Raw genomic sequence first — 16,855 nt, forward strand, 5'->3', positions numbered from 1 at the left:
GCCGAAAGGGGTTCCTCTGCAAGGGACCGGAGCCAACAGGGCTGCCAGCCGGGGGCGAAGGAAGCTCAGCGGCCCGGGGACGGCCGGCTGAGCTTTGTCCCCTCACTGCCACGCACCTTGCAAATGTACTCTGGGCGGGCTGCAGCACGGGGCGGGGGTCAAGGCAGTTGACCTGTTTTCCGGAGCCCCCTGGGTAGCCCTGCAAGGAGGCAGCCGCAGCTCACGGCGCGCCTGCCCGGACTGGAGCAGCCGAGCCTGCCACGGTGCCTCCTCAGCACGGCGGTCCTTAGCCCCACTGAGCACCCCAGCAGCGCCTGCTCTCCGCGCGGCTGACAAGCCCAGGACAGGAGAAGCGAACGTGCCCGCCAGCCCAGTGCAGCCCAGCCCACCCCCTGGGGCTGGGCTGCCCACAGACACCACCACCACCACTACCACTACTCCTCCTCCTCCTGCCGGGCCGGAAGCCCCGCCCCGCCCAGCCGGGCGCGTGCGCAGCCGGAAGTCGCGCGAGACGAACGTTAGCCACTCCCATGATGCCCTCCGGCGGCGGCCATTCAAATCCTAGCCGGCCGCCCTCCGCTGGCCAGAAAATGGCGGCTCCTAGGGTTGCGGTAGCTCTTGTTCCTGATCGAGCGATCTCTTCTCCTTCTTCGCTCCTTATAGGTGAGGCGCCACCGGTTCTGGACTGCGGTTCTGGGATGATGCCCCAGCGGAGTGGGCTGGCGGCGGCCTGCCCCTCGGTGTCGGTGGTGTTCCCGGGCCCCGTGAGCCGGGAGAGTTGCTGCCGCTTCGCCTGCGAGCTCCTCAAGCACGTCCTGCACCAGCGACATCAGCTCCCACTGCCATACGAGCAGCTTGCCTACTTCTGCCGGCGGGCGATGCAGGTGAGGGGGGGCTGCGGGGAGCTGCCGAGAGGGACCCCAGGGGCGGTTATTCCCCAGAGGCTGCAGCATTTGTGTTTTGCCTGTCAGCTAACTGTTCTAGCTCAGTAAGTCTTATTTTAGTATGTCAACTGCTTCTAAAGTAACTTGGGGCTTGTAGTTGTAGCTTTAAGTGTTGCTACAACTTAAAATGCTTTAAGTTAGGTGTTTAAGGGTCTCAGCAAGTTACTGGTTTTCTTTCATTCTCCCAGTTTCTGCCCAAAGCATGTTATTGTTTAGTTTGTTGCTTAAACAACTGTAAGAAGAAGGTTTTTTAATCCTAAGTGGCTTTGAAGTGATATCTGATCTTTAAAAGTTGGGGGTTTTAATTCTTGTGGGAATTCATCAGTAGTGTAATTCAGATTCAAACCAAGCAACTACAGAGCAGCCTTTTGTGTTCCTCTTGGATTTCCTGATTCTATATGTGAGTACTTATATCTTTCAAAAGGAGCATAAAACCCTCTGAACCTTCCTTGACTTTCAGAGATGGGATAGCCTATGCTCTGAAGAATGTATTAGGACTAATATTTCCTAATAATGAAATGTACTAATCTTTTTTGTCTGTTTGTTTTTCAGGATGGAGACCTGATTAAGAAGCCACCCTCTGTGGACTCGGCAAGCAAGAAGTGCCAGCAGGTGCTGATGGATCTGGAGGGAGTGCTCCAGCACTTGGAAGTAATGTTTAGTTTGACACTGGTTCCTCGGGTTCTCATTCTACTTGGAGGCAATGTCATGAGCCCCAAGGAGCTCTATGAGCTCAACTTAGAAGGTATCTACGAGGGCCGTGCTGAGGAGAGCCTGAAAACTACATCCTGTGTTCGCAAGCTCTTTCATGCGCTTTTCGTTGCGGATGTCTTCAGTGAACTCAAGGCTCTCCCTGTTGTTGGCACTGTTGTTATGCTCCAAGGACACCGCGATTGTGGTGTTGATTGGTTCCGGCCCAAGCTCAACTATAAAGTGCCGACCCGAGGAAGGAAACTAACTGTTAACTTGTCCTGCGATGGAGTCATCAACATAAGTTCCTCGCCTCCTCAGCATGTGACCTCTACTTGGGAGGACTATGTATGGTTTCAAGCACCTGTGACACTCAAAGGCTTTTGTGAATGATCTGTGCTCTGTAGAACTTTTAATGGAATAGTGAATATTTTTTTTTGGTGCTGCTTTAAGCAATAATAACTTTATCAAATGTAGCCATGTATTCTTCTCTGTCTGGATCTTTTCTCCAGGGCATCTACTGCCTTCCTATAGTTTGACTGAATTCATCTGTCTTCATCTCCTGAATTGTTGCAAGCAAATACCCTTTAAGGCACAGTTGCACACAGATACAGTGATTCTTTAGGGAGCTGAGTTGTGGCACAGGAGATGAATCGGTAGTGGGAGTAAAGTTTTACTGCCATATACTTGCTGAACTGGCAGATACTGGATACAGTCTTTTCTCTCCTGAGTTTTAATATAGCCATTTATCTGGTAATAATTAGATGATTGTTTGGGACTCTAGGTAATGTATGTGATTGCTAATACAGTCGGTCTTCGCTATAAAGGCCTTAACCATTCTTACCTACCCTATTCCTATAAAAGTAGACCTTTCCCTGCAGTCTGGTTAGACTCAAATACTCAAGGTTTGCCCATATGTTTGACTAAAATTAGATTTCCCCATAACTCAATTTCAGTTACTTAACAATCCAAAGAGTGGGACTTCTCAGCAATTGGGAGGTCTTGTACTTATTATGGTCTTATATGGTGATGAAAAGAGGTTGAGCAGTCCTGTGGAGGCAGTGGAGTCATCTTCATATTTTTTTTTCTTACTAACCTTTAGTCCAGCAGCCCTGACAATCAGATGTACAGTTAAAATTAAAAGTAAGCATTTTCTGCTCTAACCTTCTTCCTCTGAAGTTAGGACTCCTGCCCCAATATGCTAGTTTATTCTCACTTAACAACAGAAAAGTTATGTTCTTGCTTTCACATCTTAAAAGTCTTAGACTCTGAATGCTTCTGAAATGTGAAGAAGGGGTGAGAGGAGTGTGATCAAGTTCAGCACTATCTTTACCTGTCAAATTCCTGATCTAAGTTGGAATGTATTACTTAGAAGCAGAATTTGAGCCCTTTCTTCTGGCCTGGTATCTAGTGCCAAATGGGACAGGGAGGGAGAGAAACCCTTAGAGCATAGTGTGTCAGAACTAGATACCTGCTGCAGTTATCTTCATTTGCCTGTGTGTATATATATATATATCTGTAATGTAATGAGCTTAATAGCTCCAAATAGGTCTATCCCATTTGAAGAGAAACGAGCCTACTAGTAGCGAGGTTGCTTGCAGTTTCTTGCTAGCATAAATTGCACAATGGGGTGGTAAAAATCCTTTGAAAGGAGGCTAAAGGTTGAAGTAACCTAAACGGTGCATATTTTAACTTTGACCTTTTGGAATGGAGTGAGACTGTAGAGCTAGGAGGGAATTAAGTTGATATTTTTGAGCTTGGAGAACACACTAGGGAGTGCTGTCTCTCCCTTATCCATTAACAAGTGTTTACAATAGTAGTCATAACTGCTAAATCTAGCTCTAGGGCAAAAACTACTAGAATGAAGATGGCTGTCTTATGTGCAGCTGCCCACTTGAATATGTAATCACAGGACTTGAATGAAATATAACTTGAACATAGGAGTGTTTGTGCTCAGGAGATCAAAACCCTTTACACTTCCACCAAAGCTGCTTGTAATGCATATTTAAGAATGTTAACACTCAAGTATTTAAAGAAGCTTTGCAACACAAGCCTTAGTTCTGAGGAACAAGGACCAAGTTCCTTTCTACTCTCTTACCCAGATGAGTGTAATGTTACTGCATTAAACTGTTTACATATTCTGTTATACTTGAACTATGAATGCAGCAGTGATATGGTGCCAGGAATAAAAGATGACAAGATGCTTTTTTTTTTTTTTTTCTTTAAGAGCTTTAGACCTTGATTAACAAGTTTAGTACTATAATAATTACCAAAATAAAATGCTGGCTTCTGCATGTGATTACATTGGATTTATTTAATCCCTCAAAGTAAAGGTTCTGCTGGTGGCAGAACAACTTGCTTCCAGTATGTATCTAAACTGCACGTTCACAGCTGTTCCACCTTTCTGACAAAGTGCATGATGTCTTGTGCTAGAAGCTTTGGTTCCTCAAAGGCAGCAAAATGCCCTCCACGTGGCATGTAAGAGTAAGTGATGATGTTCTTGAAGACCTCCTTTGCCCAGACATGTGGTGTATGTACTATTTCCTGAGGAAAAGCTGCAATCCCTGTGGGAACGTATACTCCAACCCTGGAAGACATTAGTTAACTTCATTTTGGAAAGAAGTCGTGGGGAAAGTCTATAAAAATCTTCTGACTCTGGTTACTGCCACAATCAGCTGGGGAAGTTTGATCCCAGCAACCCATTTTGCAGTACTCTGCTGAAGAACTTCACTTGTATTTGGATCTCCTTCAGTTTAGGAATGTTATAATCAATAATGTGTAGAGCCAACTTTGTACACAGTTCAACCTTGAAATGTTTCAGATTTTTAAGCTTACCTTGTTTTGTTTAGTGATACATGGCAAGATGCTACATCTATTTGTGAAAGTCAGAAATTAGCTACCTCATGTTTACTTTAGAATTTATGGTAGCAACCTAACAAATGAGTCTCTTGAGAGGAAAGGTAAACCGGTTCAGTCTACAAAGAAAAAAGTCTCTCCTATTTGTTTGTATGATCAATCACTTGGAGAATTTTGCTCAGCAGCTTTTTCCTGGTCAGCCTCTCTTATAGTCATCTTAAAGCCAGCGGCTGTTAGAAGGTGCTTGGTTTCAAGTGCTGCTCTCCAAATTGCTTCCCCAAGTTTGTGCTTAACAGTTGTAGTTCTTAGTTTACCCACCAGTAAGCCATATCCTTCCTATTTCAGTTTAAACTCGTTTGGAAATGCTAATGATTTTCTGTTTTGTTTTTACTGAACTGAGCCCCAGATTACAATAAGTATATAGACCTGTATTTTGAACATAAATGACTGAATATACTTTGATAAGTTGTCTGCACTGTCTTGGCCACAGGCTACCTTGTGTGAATTGTAGGTTCAAAAGAAAAGTGACCCTTATTTATCAAAAGAAAATAAGAACTTGGATTTTTTTTTGTCTATTAGATCTAAACATTTATACAGGCAAATCTCATTTGCAAATCTGTCTTGGACCTGTCACTTTATTACCTGGCATCAGCAGTAAGACGAGAGACCTTGGAGATGTTCTCCTTGTAGAATCGCATTGAAGACACAATGGAGGATGTTACCCAATATATCATCACATTGGTCAAAAGCTCATCAAGAGAGTATTTGCTGTTGAGAGAGAAATGAAGAAATTTCATTGGAAGCTGTTTCTCAGTATGCTGTATTTGGCTCATGTCCTGAAGAACAGTTGTTCCTCTTGTTCTCCACTCATTTTCAAGCAGCAAATTAATCAGCACCCATGTGCCCAGAGCAAAACTGCCTGGTGCTGAAGCAGTAGTTTGCAGGCAGTCTGCTGTAAGTTTAAACTACTACTTGTCATGTATAATCTTTTGTCCTTAAAATGAATCTTTGATTGGCCAGTCTTTTACCTATCTCCTCATTAGTTATCACTCATTCTTTTAATGATTCTTCTCATGGAAGAGCATCTGCTTACTTACCTTTCCAAGCCTCCATCATCTTTATGCAGAAATGATTTATCTGTCCAGGTAGAGAATTTCTCCAAAATATATGCAGCAAGCCCCACAGGGGAGTCATTCAGTCCACAACCTAATTTAGGAGAAGAACAGGAGCGCTACTGCAGTTGCCCGGCAGTGCAATACTTCAGTGGAAGTTAAACTGGACTTTCAAGAATTCCTCAGAGTTTTCTTTGAGAATTCAGTAGAGAGCCTGTATTTTACTAGCCCTGGTAGTACTTTATTCTTGACAAATTCAGCCCAATGGAATTCTGGCTCTAACTGACAGCACTACCAACTTGGGTAATTCCTATACAAAAGAAGCTAGGAGTTAGCAAAGTCCTGATGGCCTCTTAGTAATGTGTAGCACAAGGAGCAAATTCAGATGTAAAGGGATTACACTTTGAAAAGCATTTTTTGATAAACTCTTTGGGAGCACTGTCCTGCTCAGGATGAATAACCAGGACCTTGAGTGCTGTTCATCACTTTGTTTAATTGAAACAGTGGAGGATTGTGTATCAGTTCCTGCCTTTGGGGAACACTAACAAACATTATAAACATAGCAGGTACACAACATATTATATCTGTGTTCTTTCTTACCTGTAAAACAGGATGGGGATTACTTCAGTAGTGATAAAGGTTTGCCTTGGGAAAATTCCTGTAGCATACTCCAGGCTGTAGTTTTACAGTATACTCAGTATTGCCTACTCTTGTGTATTTTAGTGTGACTTTAGCACTGAGTGCCTTTGTAAAAGAAGATGCACAACATGGTCTCAATTTAACAGTGGACATAACTAAATCATAGTAAGTCTGTGCATTGGCACCACAGTTTCCCTGTGCTGTCAGGCCTGGAGTGGTTTGCTACAGATGAAAGTCATGTAAATGCTTTGACCAGTCATGGTAGGGCAGGATAAAATGTGCCAGTTAACACATGACCCCTCTGGAGATGAGCATTGTCTGGTCTGAAAGCTGCCCCTGAACCACCATATTCAATGTCTAGGGATTAGATGCTTAGAAATACCAGTCTTGTTTGCAACTTAGTCATTCAACCTCTACTACATCTTAGGTACCACAACCTGTGGTGAGTGAAAATACTTTAGCTTTCCTTTAAACCTGCCTAATGAGAGCTGATAATGTAGATATTTCTTGAGACTGAGTAGGGAATACATGCTTTTTCCCTTACTCATTTTCTACATTTCACAATTTTAGTGTGCTACAAAATCCTGCTCTTCTTTCTCCAGGTTGAAGAGTCCTAGACTACGTACAGTGCTTGTACAGAAGTTGCTCAGTCACTTCAGTCTTCCTTTTCTCCCCTTCCTGTATTCTTCTGATTCTAAAATATATTTATAAAACAGGGTGAACAGGTGTGCAACAGATTCTGAGTATCATGGATTTAGTGTTTTGTCTTAGTTTCTTTTTGCTTTCTTTAAGAGTTTGTAGGATTCTCTTAAACTCTGAGTTGGCTGACATTACAAAACACTGTCCATGACTCGTGGATTCTCTCATATGGCAGCAGCCAAACTAGAGCCCATTGTGATATTCTTCCTCTACTTCAATGGCTTTAGACTTTGTTGACAGCAGTTTTTATTATTGGCCAGTTTAATCAACTAGTCACTTAAATGTTTTTGCAACTCTCTGCACTTATTTTTAGATTAAACAAAACCCTGGATAGCTGTCAAATTTTCACTTAACCATTAACTCTTACCTGTAGAAAAATTAGGGTCATGTTGAAATGTACAGGTGCCAGCACAGATTTTTGTGATATTCTCCCTCCCCTGGAACTTGCTTACTTATTCCTATGCTTGGGTTCTTATGACTAATCCATGAATTTAGTCTTTTTCCTAAGGCAATTTAATTTCTTTTAAAACATTGCTGGATGAACCTCCAAAAAACTTTTTTTTGGAAATGAAATATGTTCCATTACTGGATCTGCAGCTCTTTGATTCTGCCAGAATTCTGATTTTTGAAGCATGATTTCCCTGTGATGTTATCACCTGCAAATCAATTATCCTCTTTAAAATAGTTCTGCTAGTTTTCTGATCAGAGTCTAGGCATACTGGTTCTCATTTTTCTGGGGCTACCTTCACTGTTTGGCTCATAAAAAAACAAAAGCCCACCTGGTATCTTATTTGTCCCCTTTTATTTCTTTAGTGGTGTGATCTCTTCAAGCAACAGACTAGGCATTAGTCGATGTTTCAGTTTCTTCTTTTTCACTGAATTGCCAGGATGGGGTGCCATTCATTCTATGGTCTCCACATCCAACACCCTTCTGAGACAGCTCTGCTGTCTTTCCTGATGAAGATTATTTCAATACAGGAATACTCCATAATCCTTGCTAGCGGGGACTGATGTAAATAATTCATGACCTTTTCTGAGATGGCCATATCTTTCTTCAGATTCCTTATCTACTGGCCTCACTATGTGAGGCTTCTGACTTCTCAGGTGTTAGGGCTGTGTTTACCTTTCTGCAAGTTTCACATTGCACTTGCTTATGATATTTTTCTTGTTTTCACCCACATTTATTTCTAGAATCTTCAATTTCAGGACCCTGTGCTTTACTTTAAGAGGCTTTTTGCAAAGGCGTTCTTTCCCGAAGAGAAGTGGCATGCCATTTCAAAGACCTTGAAAAGTGGTATCTGTAGTCTTAATCTTTTTTAAGCTGTTCCTTTAACTTCCTTTTACATAGTTCTTGTCCCCATGTCTTCCATTCAGTCCCCTGAACTCATTGCTTCTCAAACATGGTTGGCATTTGTTCAACTATAGGTTTTTATATACCATAAGAAGTTAGTATACAATGTTCATAGCAATATAGAGAAGGTTCATTACCTGCAGTGTCTGGTTTGGTGGCTTGGATGTGTAGGTATCCAGACTCTCGCAGAAGTTCATATATATTCTTCTGGATGAAAGGGTACATACGTCGAACATCTTCCCTACTGAGGCCTACCAGCCATGGTACATAAGCCCCAAGCATCACAGAAATTATCCTTCTCAAACCTTGTTTGTTGACAAAGATGATATTCAGATGAAGCCCTTTCACAGATCTAAAATCAAGTTAATTAATAGAAGGTTGAATCAGGTGATTTTCTGTCTCCAAATTTTCTAGAAAATCTTACTGGACCTGTGATAGAAGCATTTCACTGAGCCAAATATATAAAGCCCTTCAGGTTCATCATGATTAAAAAAAAATAATTATGGGGGTTAGAAATGGTACAGCTGGTGCCATCTCCATCCAGATGTGCCACTGGTATGATGTTAGCTTTAGCTACTCAATTTCTGGATGTGGCGTATCCTTGCTGGTAGCTCTGGCTGTTGATCTTGTGTTGTTCTGTGCTGTAGGGAACAGGCTGCATTGGGTATTTTCTGAAAAGCTTGAGTAGATCATGTGTGGCCACAGCGCTCTGGGTTCTGTGAAGCACAACTGCAATTGGGAACAGTGAGCTGCTCAGCCTGCGATCTAACTGATTTAACAGCTTTCCCACTTCATCTGTTCTCTGACCTAAGCGTGGCTGTGGTGCCCACTTTTCATTAAATGCTAAACAATGAGCTGTGATACCATCTCCTGAGGAAGGTATTGTGTTTCTTTTCCGATCAGTCTCAACTCTGCATTTTAGACAGGAAAGTTCTATACTTCATGGTACTGTTCAGCTGTTGAAAGGCTGAGTTCCTTCCTTCCTTTTCTCCCTGCTGATTTTAAATTTATCTCCTTTCTGATTTAGAATGATAGTCTGTCTCCTTGAGGTCTCAAATCAAAATGCAACAGAGTTTACTTCCACAGCTAGTGAAAGAGAAGCCAAATGGGACTGAAATTTAGAAAGTGTGAGAACTGTGCCAGCATCAATGCAAAGCATATGAATATAACCGAATGCACAGGAGTGGGAATGTCCCTGGAGAAAACAAAGCAGAAGGCAGGGCAAACAGAAGGTGGGACCTGGACCATGGAGCCAGAAAGTAGCGTAAGAACTAGAGGCAGCTTTTCTGCACTGATTCCCTTTGCTACTCACTGTGGCAGCATCTGGGCCATGTTTGTGGTAATACGAGATCCCCAGTCTCCTCCCTGTAGGTAGTATTCCTTGAAGCCCAATCTGTTCATCAGTTTATGAAATATCCGAGCAGTTGCTATAGTGTCAAAGCCTGTAGGTAAAGAGTAACACAGGAGACCTATTTGTCTTAGTGTTCATCCCCGGCCAAAGATTGTGGCCTGACAGAGGCACGTGACTATATGCTGTTCTGCCTCACTCCTTGGCAATAAAGTGAGCATAAGAAGATAGAAATTCAGTGGAAGGTGGAGAAAGTGGAAAGCAGGCCTGGCTTCCAGCTACCATTGCCTTCGAAATCTCCACAGCCAGCCCCAGAGCCTCAGCCATGTGTGAGTGTTAGTGCAGAGCCAAGCATCTGCATTCACAAACTGCAGTGCCCAGGGAACCCGGGGATGGCTGAGGTGTTACTCCAAATCCTCGAGATTTCAATGGAGACTTTTCATCTCTTACCTTTCTGGTGCGGTGCCTCTGAGAAGCCATAGCCTGGGATGGATGGGCAGATGACTTCGAACACCACGTCACCCTCGTTCAGGCCATGTGCAGCCGGCTCTGTGAGCAGAGGGATGATCTTGTAGAACTCATAGAAGGAGCCAGGCCAGCCATGGACCATCAGCAGAGGTTGAACAGCTTGACCGTGAGGGACATAGGAGGGCTTCACGTGGATAAAATGGATATCGATCCCTGCCACACATCCAAGACAGATAAATTAAAACTCTGGTTCCATCACAGTTTCTGCTCTGGACTCTGAAGAAGGAGGGTGGCAAAATTGTAATTAGCATTCATAGCAGAAGTTACACAAACAACCCATGGCAAGAAGATTCCTATCTGAAAGGGGATGCCTGGTACTGTAGCTATGTCTCATCTTTTACACACAGACAAAGGTATCAATCCCACCCCAGATACTGGGGTCACAGGAGACTGAGCATCCCTCTCCTGAGAAACTGGTCTCACAGTATATAAGTAGAGCTGCACTTAAATGAATAGCATAATGCAGAATGCAGTTAAGATACATGCACAAACATGAAAAATTAAAAAATATGTGTCTGATAAAAAGAGAAAAATGAAAAAGTGCAAGATAGAAGTTTAACCTGCAGATCACTTACCTGAAGTGTAACTGCTGACCTCATCTGGTTAAACTGGTGGGGGGGGGATATTCTAGCCTCAGAATCTAGCTAAATTTTGCAATTTTCAAAGGTGGCTTCAAGGCATAGCAGAAGAAAGACTCATCATTAGTTATCATAGTTTCAGAGCTAGATGAAGCCCATCTTGAAGCAGACCTAATCTTATTGCCACTGTGTAATGGTGTTAATCTATAGAAGGTTATTAGTAATATAGTCTCCACTAGTGTTATCACTCATATCACTAAGCTGTTATGCATACTGTTGCCTTAAATATTGTAACCTCTTAAATCTCCCCCTTCTCTCTGTGCATTTCAGTGAGGCCTGCTCAAGCCACAGAGACCCCCTCACCTTCAATGGTGGTTTGGAAATGGGGGAATTTGTTCAGGACTTCCACTTGCTTGCGCCAGTCAAAGTTGTTCCTCCAGTAGGCCACCACCTTCTGCAGGTAGCTGGAGTTGAAGCCGTAGTGGAAGGCAGCCCCTTCCAGTGGCGGTGCGTAGCGGGCCTGCTCCAGGCGGCGGTGCAGGTCCTGCAGAGGGGAGTCCTTCCTGTGAGGCTGGCCAGCTGCCCATGCGTGCCCTATGCCAGGGTGAGCGTGGATGGGCTCTCCTGGCTCTGCCAGCTTTTGTATCTCTATTTGGGACACCACGAGCCCTCCCAAAGCAGTGCCATACTCTGCATGACCTCCTGAATCATTTTTATGACGAATATATTTTCCTACAGGTTAATAGTTCCCCTAGGGCACCCAGGAGTACAAAATCCTACTCTTTCCTTGATGCTAATTTGCTTTGGGGTTTTTGGCACTAGGACTTTGCCAGCACTGCCAAATGGGAGAATAATAAGAAGCTCAGCCTGAGCTGCCAACTGTTAGTTGGCCACATAATTAGGAACAGACACATAGGGACAGAGATACTGTGACTCAGTCAAGACCCTGTCCCTCTTCACCTTTCTAGCCCTGTGGAAGCTCCTCAATCCTGCTCCACCGATGCCACTGTTGTCCCAGTGCCCTCCCACCCTGCTCCACCATCTGCAGACCTACTGTCAAAGTCTGGTGCTCAAAGTGTGGCCTTTCTGCAGGAGTAGCCACAGGTTGCATGGAAGGTCTGTGGTCTCACAAAGTCTTTGTGGGACATTGCAATGAATCTGAGCTCAAATACCATTCATGAAGGGCAATGAGCCCATCATCTAACAGAGCACTGCTGTTACCCCCAGGACATCATCTCAAAGCAGTAAGGCAGGTGATGGACTGGCTCCAACTTGCAGCTTTCTGCCCCTCCTTACATCCCAGCTACCGGTACCTCAATTTCTTTGTCAGATGTTTCAATCTTGAAGGGACGGATACTTTCATCTTCTTTCCCTTTTAGGGGTCTTTCACCTGAGCCCCACCATCCATCGCCCATTTCAATAGTCTTGATCTTGTGTCTAGACCTCAGCCAGTAAACCAGCATCCCTCCAACCCCTAGCATGGCTGCAGGGACCAGGACCGCATTCTTCTGAGAATATTCAAAAGACCTGCGGAGGCATAAAATTGTTTGTGTTCCACAACAGAAGTGTGTAAGTTAAAGGGACTATGATGAGTCTTGTATTCTCATCGGTTAGTCCTGAGCAGTAGCAAATGCCTACAAATCCCATGGAGTCATCAGGGGCTGGGAGTTTCTGTTATTTTTGAAGATCACAGGCAAGATTTGGGTCAGGGTTATATCCACCAGCGTTTCTTAGGCATCTCAAGTCTTTGCTGATCAGGACTTGCTGATCACAAGGATTCCTTGTCCCTCTGCTTGTGAACCAGGGTGACCTGGGGGACAAGGATCAATAGGATATGGACCAACCTATTTAAGGCAGGTACTGGAGTGAATGGGCTAGTAGCAGCTGGACTCTTCCAGAAATAAAAACTGCACAGACAGAATGGGCTGAGGGGCAGAAGCAGAGGCAACGGTCTTCAGCTGATGGAGAGAGCTGGATGTGCTAGATGTGTTCCTCTTGGCAGTGCTTTATAGCACTATATAGCACTATTATAGACTACAGATTCAGTCATCTTTTAGGGCAACACTGGTCTTACACCATAGCTTTCCATGGGTAAAGATCTCGGTTTGTCTGTCTGGTGCCCCTCTTTCTGTTCTAGACAGCAGGGTTTTATACTTTATTGAGGTGTGGGAGCTAAGTCACCAGTGCTGGTGTTAACAGACATGCAATGTGTTTCAAAACTGTTCAAATGCTTGAGCAATAAGTCCTAAATATAGGGTACTTTCCCATCCTTCTGACCTGTACCTCAAGCTCTCCGGCTTCCCTTGGGGATTAGTAGAGGTGTCTGGGGCTATCACAGGGGGCTGTGAGGGGACTAAGATTTTGTTATTGTTGTCATACAGGGTAGGGAAGAGACTATGCTGTGCCCCAGCCAGGGTGCTAATAAAAGCAGTGGGGCCCTCAGCACAGAGCAGCTATTTCACTCACCTGATGCGGGACAGGATGCTCTCCCTGCAAAAGTGGAAAAAAAAATATCTTTATAGTCTGATAGGGATGTCTGAATGGTACTGACCCTTGGGGATGGTGCAGATAACTGCCTTTACTGCCCAGCCATGGGATCACAAGCTGTTTAGCCACTGGCAACATCTGCCATTGTTTTTCCTACTTTTTGGGTGGGACAGAGAGGGGCTCAGAGTACTGTCTCTGCACAAAGAGACAATGTTTCTGGGCTGTGTTTTAGCTAGTTTGTTGCCATAATATTCCCTTCTTCGGCACAATGTAGATAAAAAGCACTAAACAACTCGCTAAGTGTCCTTGGGGTGTTTCATCCTACCAGTGGCTGTGTTACTTCAGCCAAGAAAATAGTTACTTTTGACTGCTGTGTAGCAATAGGTACACAGACTTGAAAGGGGACTGTCAAGCTCAAGGGTTATTCTGCTGCCAACCACGTCATACTCATGGTGCAGGGCTGGCATGAGAGGCTTGTGGGACATTTCCCTGTTCAGAGTTCAACGAGCTGCTATATCTTTGCTACTTCTAACTACTCCTGATTTGATACCAAGCTTTTGGGCCTCATCTGACTGCAAGAAAAAGAAAACATTCTTCGTTCTCTTTCAGCCTGGTAGATTCTCTTGCAAGAAAAGCACAGTCTAAAACCTAGCAAAATTAGAAGCAACAAGAGAAAATCTTGTTACTTTGCCTTGTAGAAGGCAGCTATGTTAGGGAGCTATTTGGTGTCATAAAATATATTGAGAAGAAAAAAAAAAAAAAAAAAAAGACATGAAACTCCATAAGAAACAGGTCTGCTGACTGTTACTTTTTACTTAGTATTGTTTCCCACTGCTGCCTGAGATGCAGAACCCAGTGTCTATACTGGAGGCCCCAGCAGTCACACAGGCAATTTGGTAACAATCTCTGAGAGCCTATGTGTAATTTTAAGGAGGTATCTCCTCAAACGGCTCCCAGACAAGGAAGAACAGGGCTCCTGAGAGCAAATAGTGTCAGCCTTCACCTCCCTGGAGGCTGAGCAGCTTATGCAACAGGTAATAATATCCCTCTGCACTTCCATCCCAGAGTTTAGTGAGTTAGGGGCATGAAACCAGTGATCAGGGCAACAGCACAAACTGGGCACTGCTAGCAAAGCAAGCATGTCCCAGAAGCAGCTCTCTGAGCGACGCAAACCAAGGTTCCGTCTAATAAAACCCTTCCTTCCCACTCACACTCAGGAGAACTCAGCGGCATGCTCCCCCCCTCCGATGGCCTGGGACCCGGCAGGGGCTTTCTCCCGCCCCAGCCCCGGGAACCCCGTTCAGAGTGCCTCCTCCCCGCACCGAGGAGAGCTCACCAGGCCTTTGGAAGGGTCTCCTGCCACATATCTGCTCCTCCTCGCCTGGCTGCTGCTCTGAGCGAAGCTACCCAGGTGTTCCCTCTGCCGGCTTTCTCTTCGGCAGTGACGCTCTCTCGGTGACAACGCAGGATACATCATCCATTAGTGCCACCTATTGTCTAAGTGTGTAGTTGCAAATTAAGTTAGAGGCAAAGTCCTCCATGGGGAAGGGAATAGCCCTGTGCCGTGGCAGAGGCCGGATGCCAAATGCATAGTAAGCAACTCTGTGGAGACTGGCCCGAAGTCCTCAGCCGAGCCTGAGTCAACGAGGTGTTTTTGCAGCAAAGGCCAGCTGCTCTAGAGCAAGCATGTTAGCCAGCAGGCTGAGTGAAGTGATCCTTCACTCTCTTCGGCACTTGTGAGACCACATCTGGAGTGCCATGTCCAGTTCCGGCCTTGATGGTAAAGACTAGAGTGAGCCCACCCTTGGTGGTGTACAGCCACCAGGCTGCCAGGGAGCTGGAGCATGTGGCACACGAGGAGAGACAGAGAGACCTGGGCTTGTTCAACCTGGAGAATAGAAGGCAAAGGATGGGATCTTAGTGCTGTCTACAGATAACTAGTAAAGAGAGTAGGAAAAATGGACCCAGACTCATCCTGGAGGAGCAACAGTTGAAGGACAAAAGGCAATGGACGCAAATTGCAACAGGGAAAATTCTGGTTAGATATGATGAGAAATTTGTCCACCATGGAGGTATTCGGACATTGGGACAGTGGCCCAGAAGGTTGTGAGATCTTCATCTTGGAGGCATTCAAAACTTGGCAGGAACAAGGCACTGAGCAACCTGACCTATCTGAACCTGCTCTGAGCAGGAGTTGAGATGAGCTGACCTCCAGGTTTCTCTTCTAACCTGTGTATCACATGGCCCTATTCCATGTGCACTTGTGATTTGCAGCAGCCAAAACAAAAAGGAAAAGTTAAGTTTTTAATTTTCCACAGAAATCAATGCTTTGTTTTAGCTCAGGGAACTAGATTTTATTTCCTCACAGTTGATAAAATCTTTCTGGATAAAGGCTTCTCCTTCCTATATTGTCGCAGTGTCCTTGTTGTACTTCTCTCCAGAAATAGCTACACTTTATTGTCAGAGGAAATGATTCCTATCTCTGTGCAATGCTCAAAGTGAAGTATCATCACCATGAGCTCTATGATGATTAGGTCTCAAACTGCTGTGAGTTTGTATGCAGCCACTGTACCATCAAAAAGAGCCATCAGGAAGAAAAGCTTGTAAATCCTTCATTTGGTAAGTTCAATTTATTGCTACACCATAGCTATTTCTGGTTATGTTCATCTGGGATTACTTAGCTTTAAGGTTCTATTTCCCAAACAAAACCAGCTCTCTTGAGGCCTCTTGGAAGACGGTATCCCTGATTGAAGAGGGGGACTCTAGTCAGAAGAATAGAGAATTATTAGGAGTAAGAGAAAAAAATTACAACCCACGAGGAAGGTAGCTGAGGACCCTGTAAGGTGCCAGGTTGAGGTACAACAGGCTGTCATGTCTCCAGGAGACAAGAGAGACCTCAGAAAAATTCTATTTCTTACTTAGCACTAGGAAAAAGCACAAAGGGTGGTGGAAGAAGCTCTGGCTTAAACATCTGAGAGTTAAATTATCTATACCAGGAATGTGGGAAAAGAGCCAGCAGAGGTAGTTAAAGTTGCAAAGAAAAGATACAAGTCACTGCTCTCTAAAAGATTTGGGAGAACCAGAATGGCTTTTACTTAAGTTATATGGTGACACAACAAGGCCCTGGGACTAAAAGGCAACAACCCCTCACTGATAAAGCTGAAACAGCTGAGATGCCAGGATCCCATCTACTGAAATACAGGGTATGTGCAGGAGTTTTGTGTGAGTGCTGATGGGCAGAGATCAAAGAGTGGCAGAAGAACTCCTGCCCTGGGATGCTGCAGCATCTTGTTCATGGAAAACAAGGTTTTTTCCTCTCTCTCATACAACCTCTAGTGGCCAAAATGCACAAATCCAGGCAGAAACTGCTTGCCGGGGTCAACGAGGCTGCGTCCTACGAGATTTTGATACATATCGCATAAATGGAAAGAGGAATCCCACAGGAAAGGACCTGCAAAAGTGTGCTGCACTGGGGCAGGATCCTTTATCCGTAATGACAGATGTCTTAGCAAACCTGTTTTTAAAAAAAACCTCCTTGGAGCACTATCAGAAAGTTTTCTGCCTCTGTCCCAGTGTTGTGATTTTCCTGGTTCAGCTTCTATTCTGGCATGGGGGGGGGGGGG

General features: G+C 44.5%; 3 protein-coding genes across 4 annotated transcripts in view; 1 reads left to right on the forward strand and 2 right to left on the reverse strand.

Moving 5' to 3' along the window:
• Positions 1–294, reverse strand: part of GTPBP2 (GTP binding protein 2) — a 10,801-nt gene extending 10,507 nt beyond the window's left edge. Inside the window, exon 1 of the mRNA XM_026844784.1 lies at positions 117–294. The gene's annotated coding sequence lies outside the window, so the exon portion shown is untranslated. The remainder of the gene's footprint in view (positions 1–116) is intronic.
• Positions 295–546: 252 nt separating this feature from the next.
• MAD2L1BP (MAD2L1 binding protein) lies at positions 547–2,058 on the forward strand. Its single transcript, XM_026846113.1, has 2 exons — positions 547–884; positions 1,497–2,058. Exons 1-2 carry the CDS (start codon positions 591–593, stop codon positions 2,025–2,027), a joined length of 825 nt encoding a protein of 274 aa, XP_026701914.1. The 5' UTR covers positions 547–590; the 3' UTR covers positions 2,028–2,058.
• Positions 2,059–3,929: 1,871 nt separating this feature from the next.
• On the reverse strand, positions 3,930–14,672 carry LOC113478705 (epoxide hydrolase 1-like). Of its 2 annotated transcripts, none has more exons than XM_026846111.1 (10): positions 14,569–14,672; positions 13,212–13,235; positions 12,059–12,272; positions 11,109–11,289; positions 10,090–10,320; positions 9,604–9,733; positions 8,429–8,643; positions 5,588–5,696; positions 5,133–5,258; positions 3,930–4,221 (listed from the first exon to the last, which is right to left on the reverse strand). In XM_026846111.1, the coding sequence occupies exons 1-10, from the start codon at positions 14,595–14,597 to the stop codon at positions 4,020–4,022; spliced, it is 1,461 nt and encodes a 486-aa protein (XP_026701912.1). In that variant the 5' UTR covers positions 14,598–14,672; the 3' UTR covers positions 3,930–4,019. The 2 variants fall into 2 exon arrangements, with proteins under 2 accessions (XP_026701912.1, XP_026701911.1); XM_026846110.1 differs by having other exon boundaries at positions 10,090–10,188; positions 14,569–14,661.
• Positions 14,673–16,855: the final 2,183 nt, after the last annotated feature.

The sequence above is a fragment of the Athene cunicularia genome (genome assembly GCF_003259725.1).
Source record: "Athene cunicularia isolate RWA chromosome 3 unlocalized genomic scaffold, athCun1 chr3_part1, whole genome shotgun sequence".
Classification (NCBI taxonomy): Eukaryota; Metazoa; Chordata; class Aves; order Strigiformes; family Strigidae; genus Athene; species Athene cunicularia.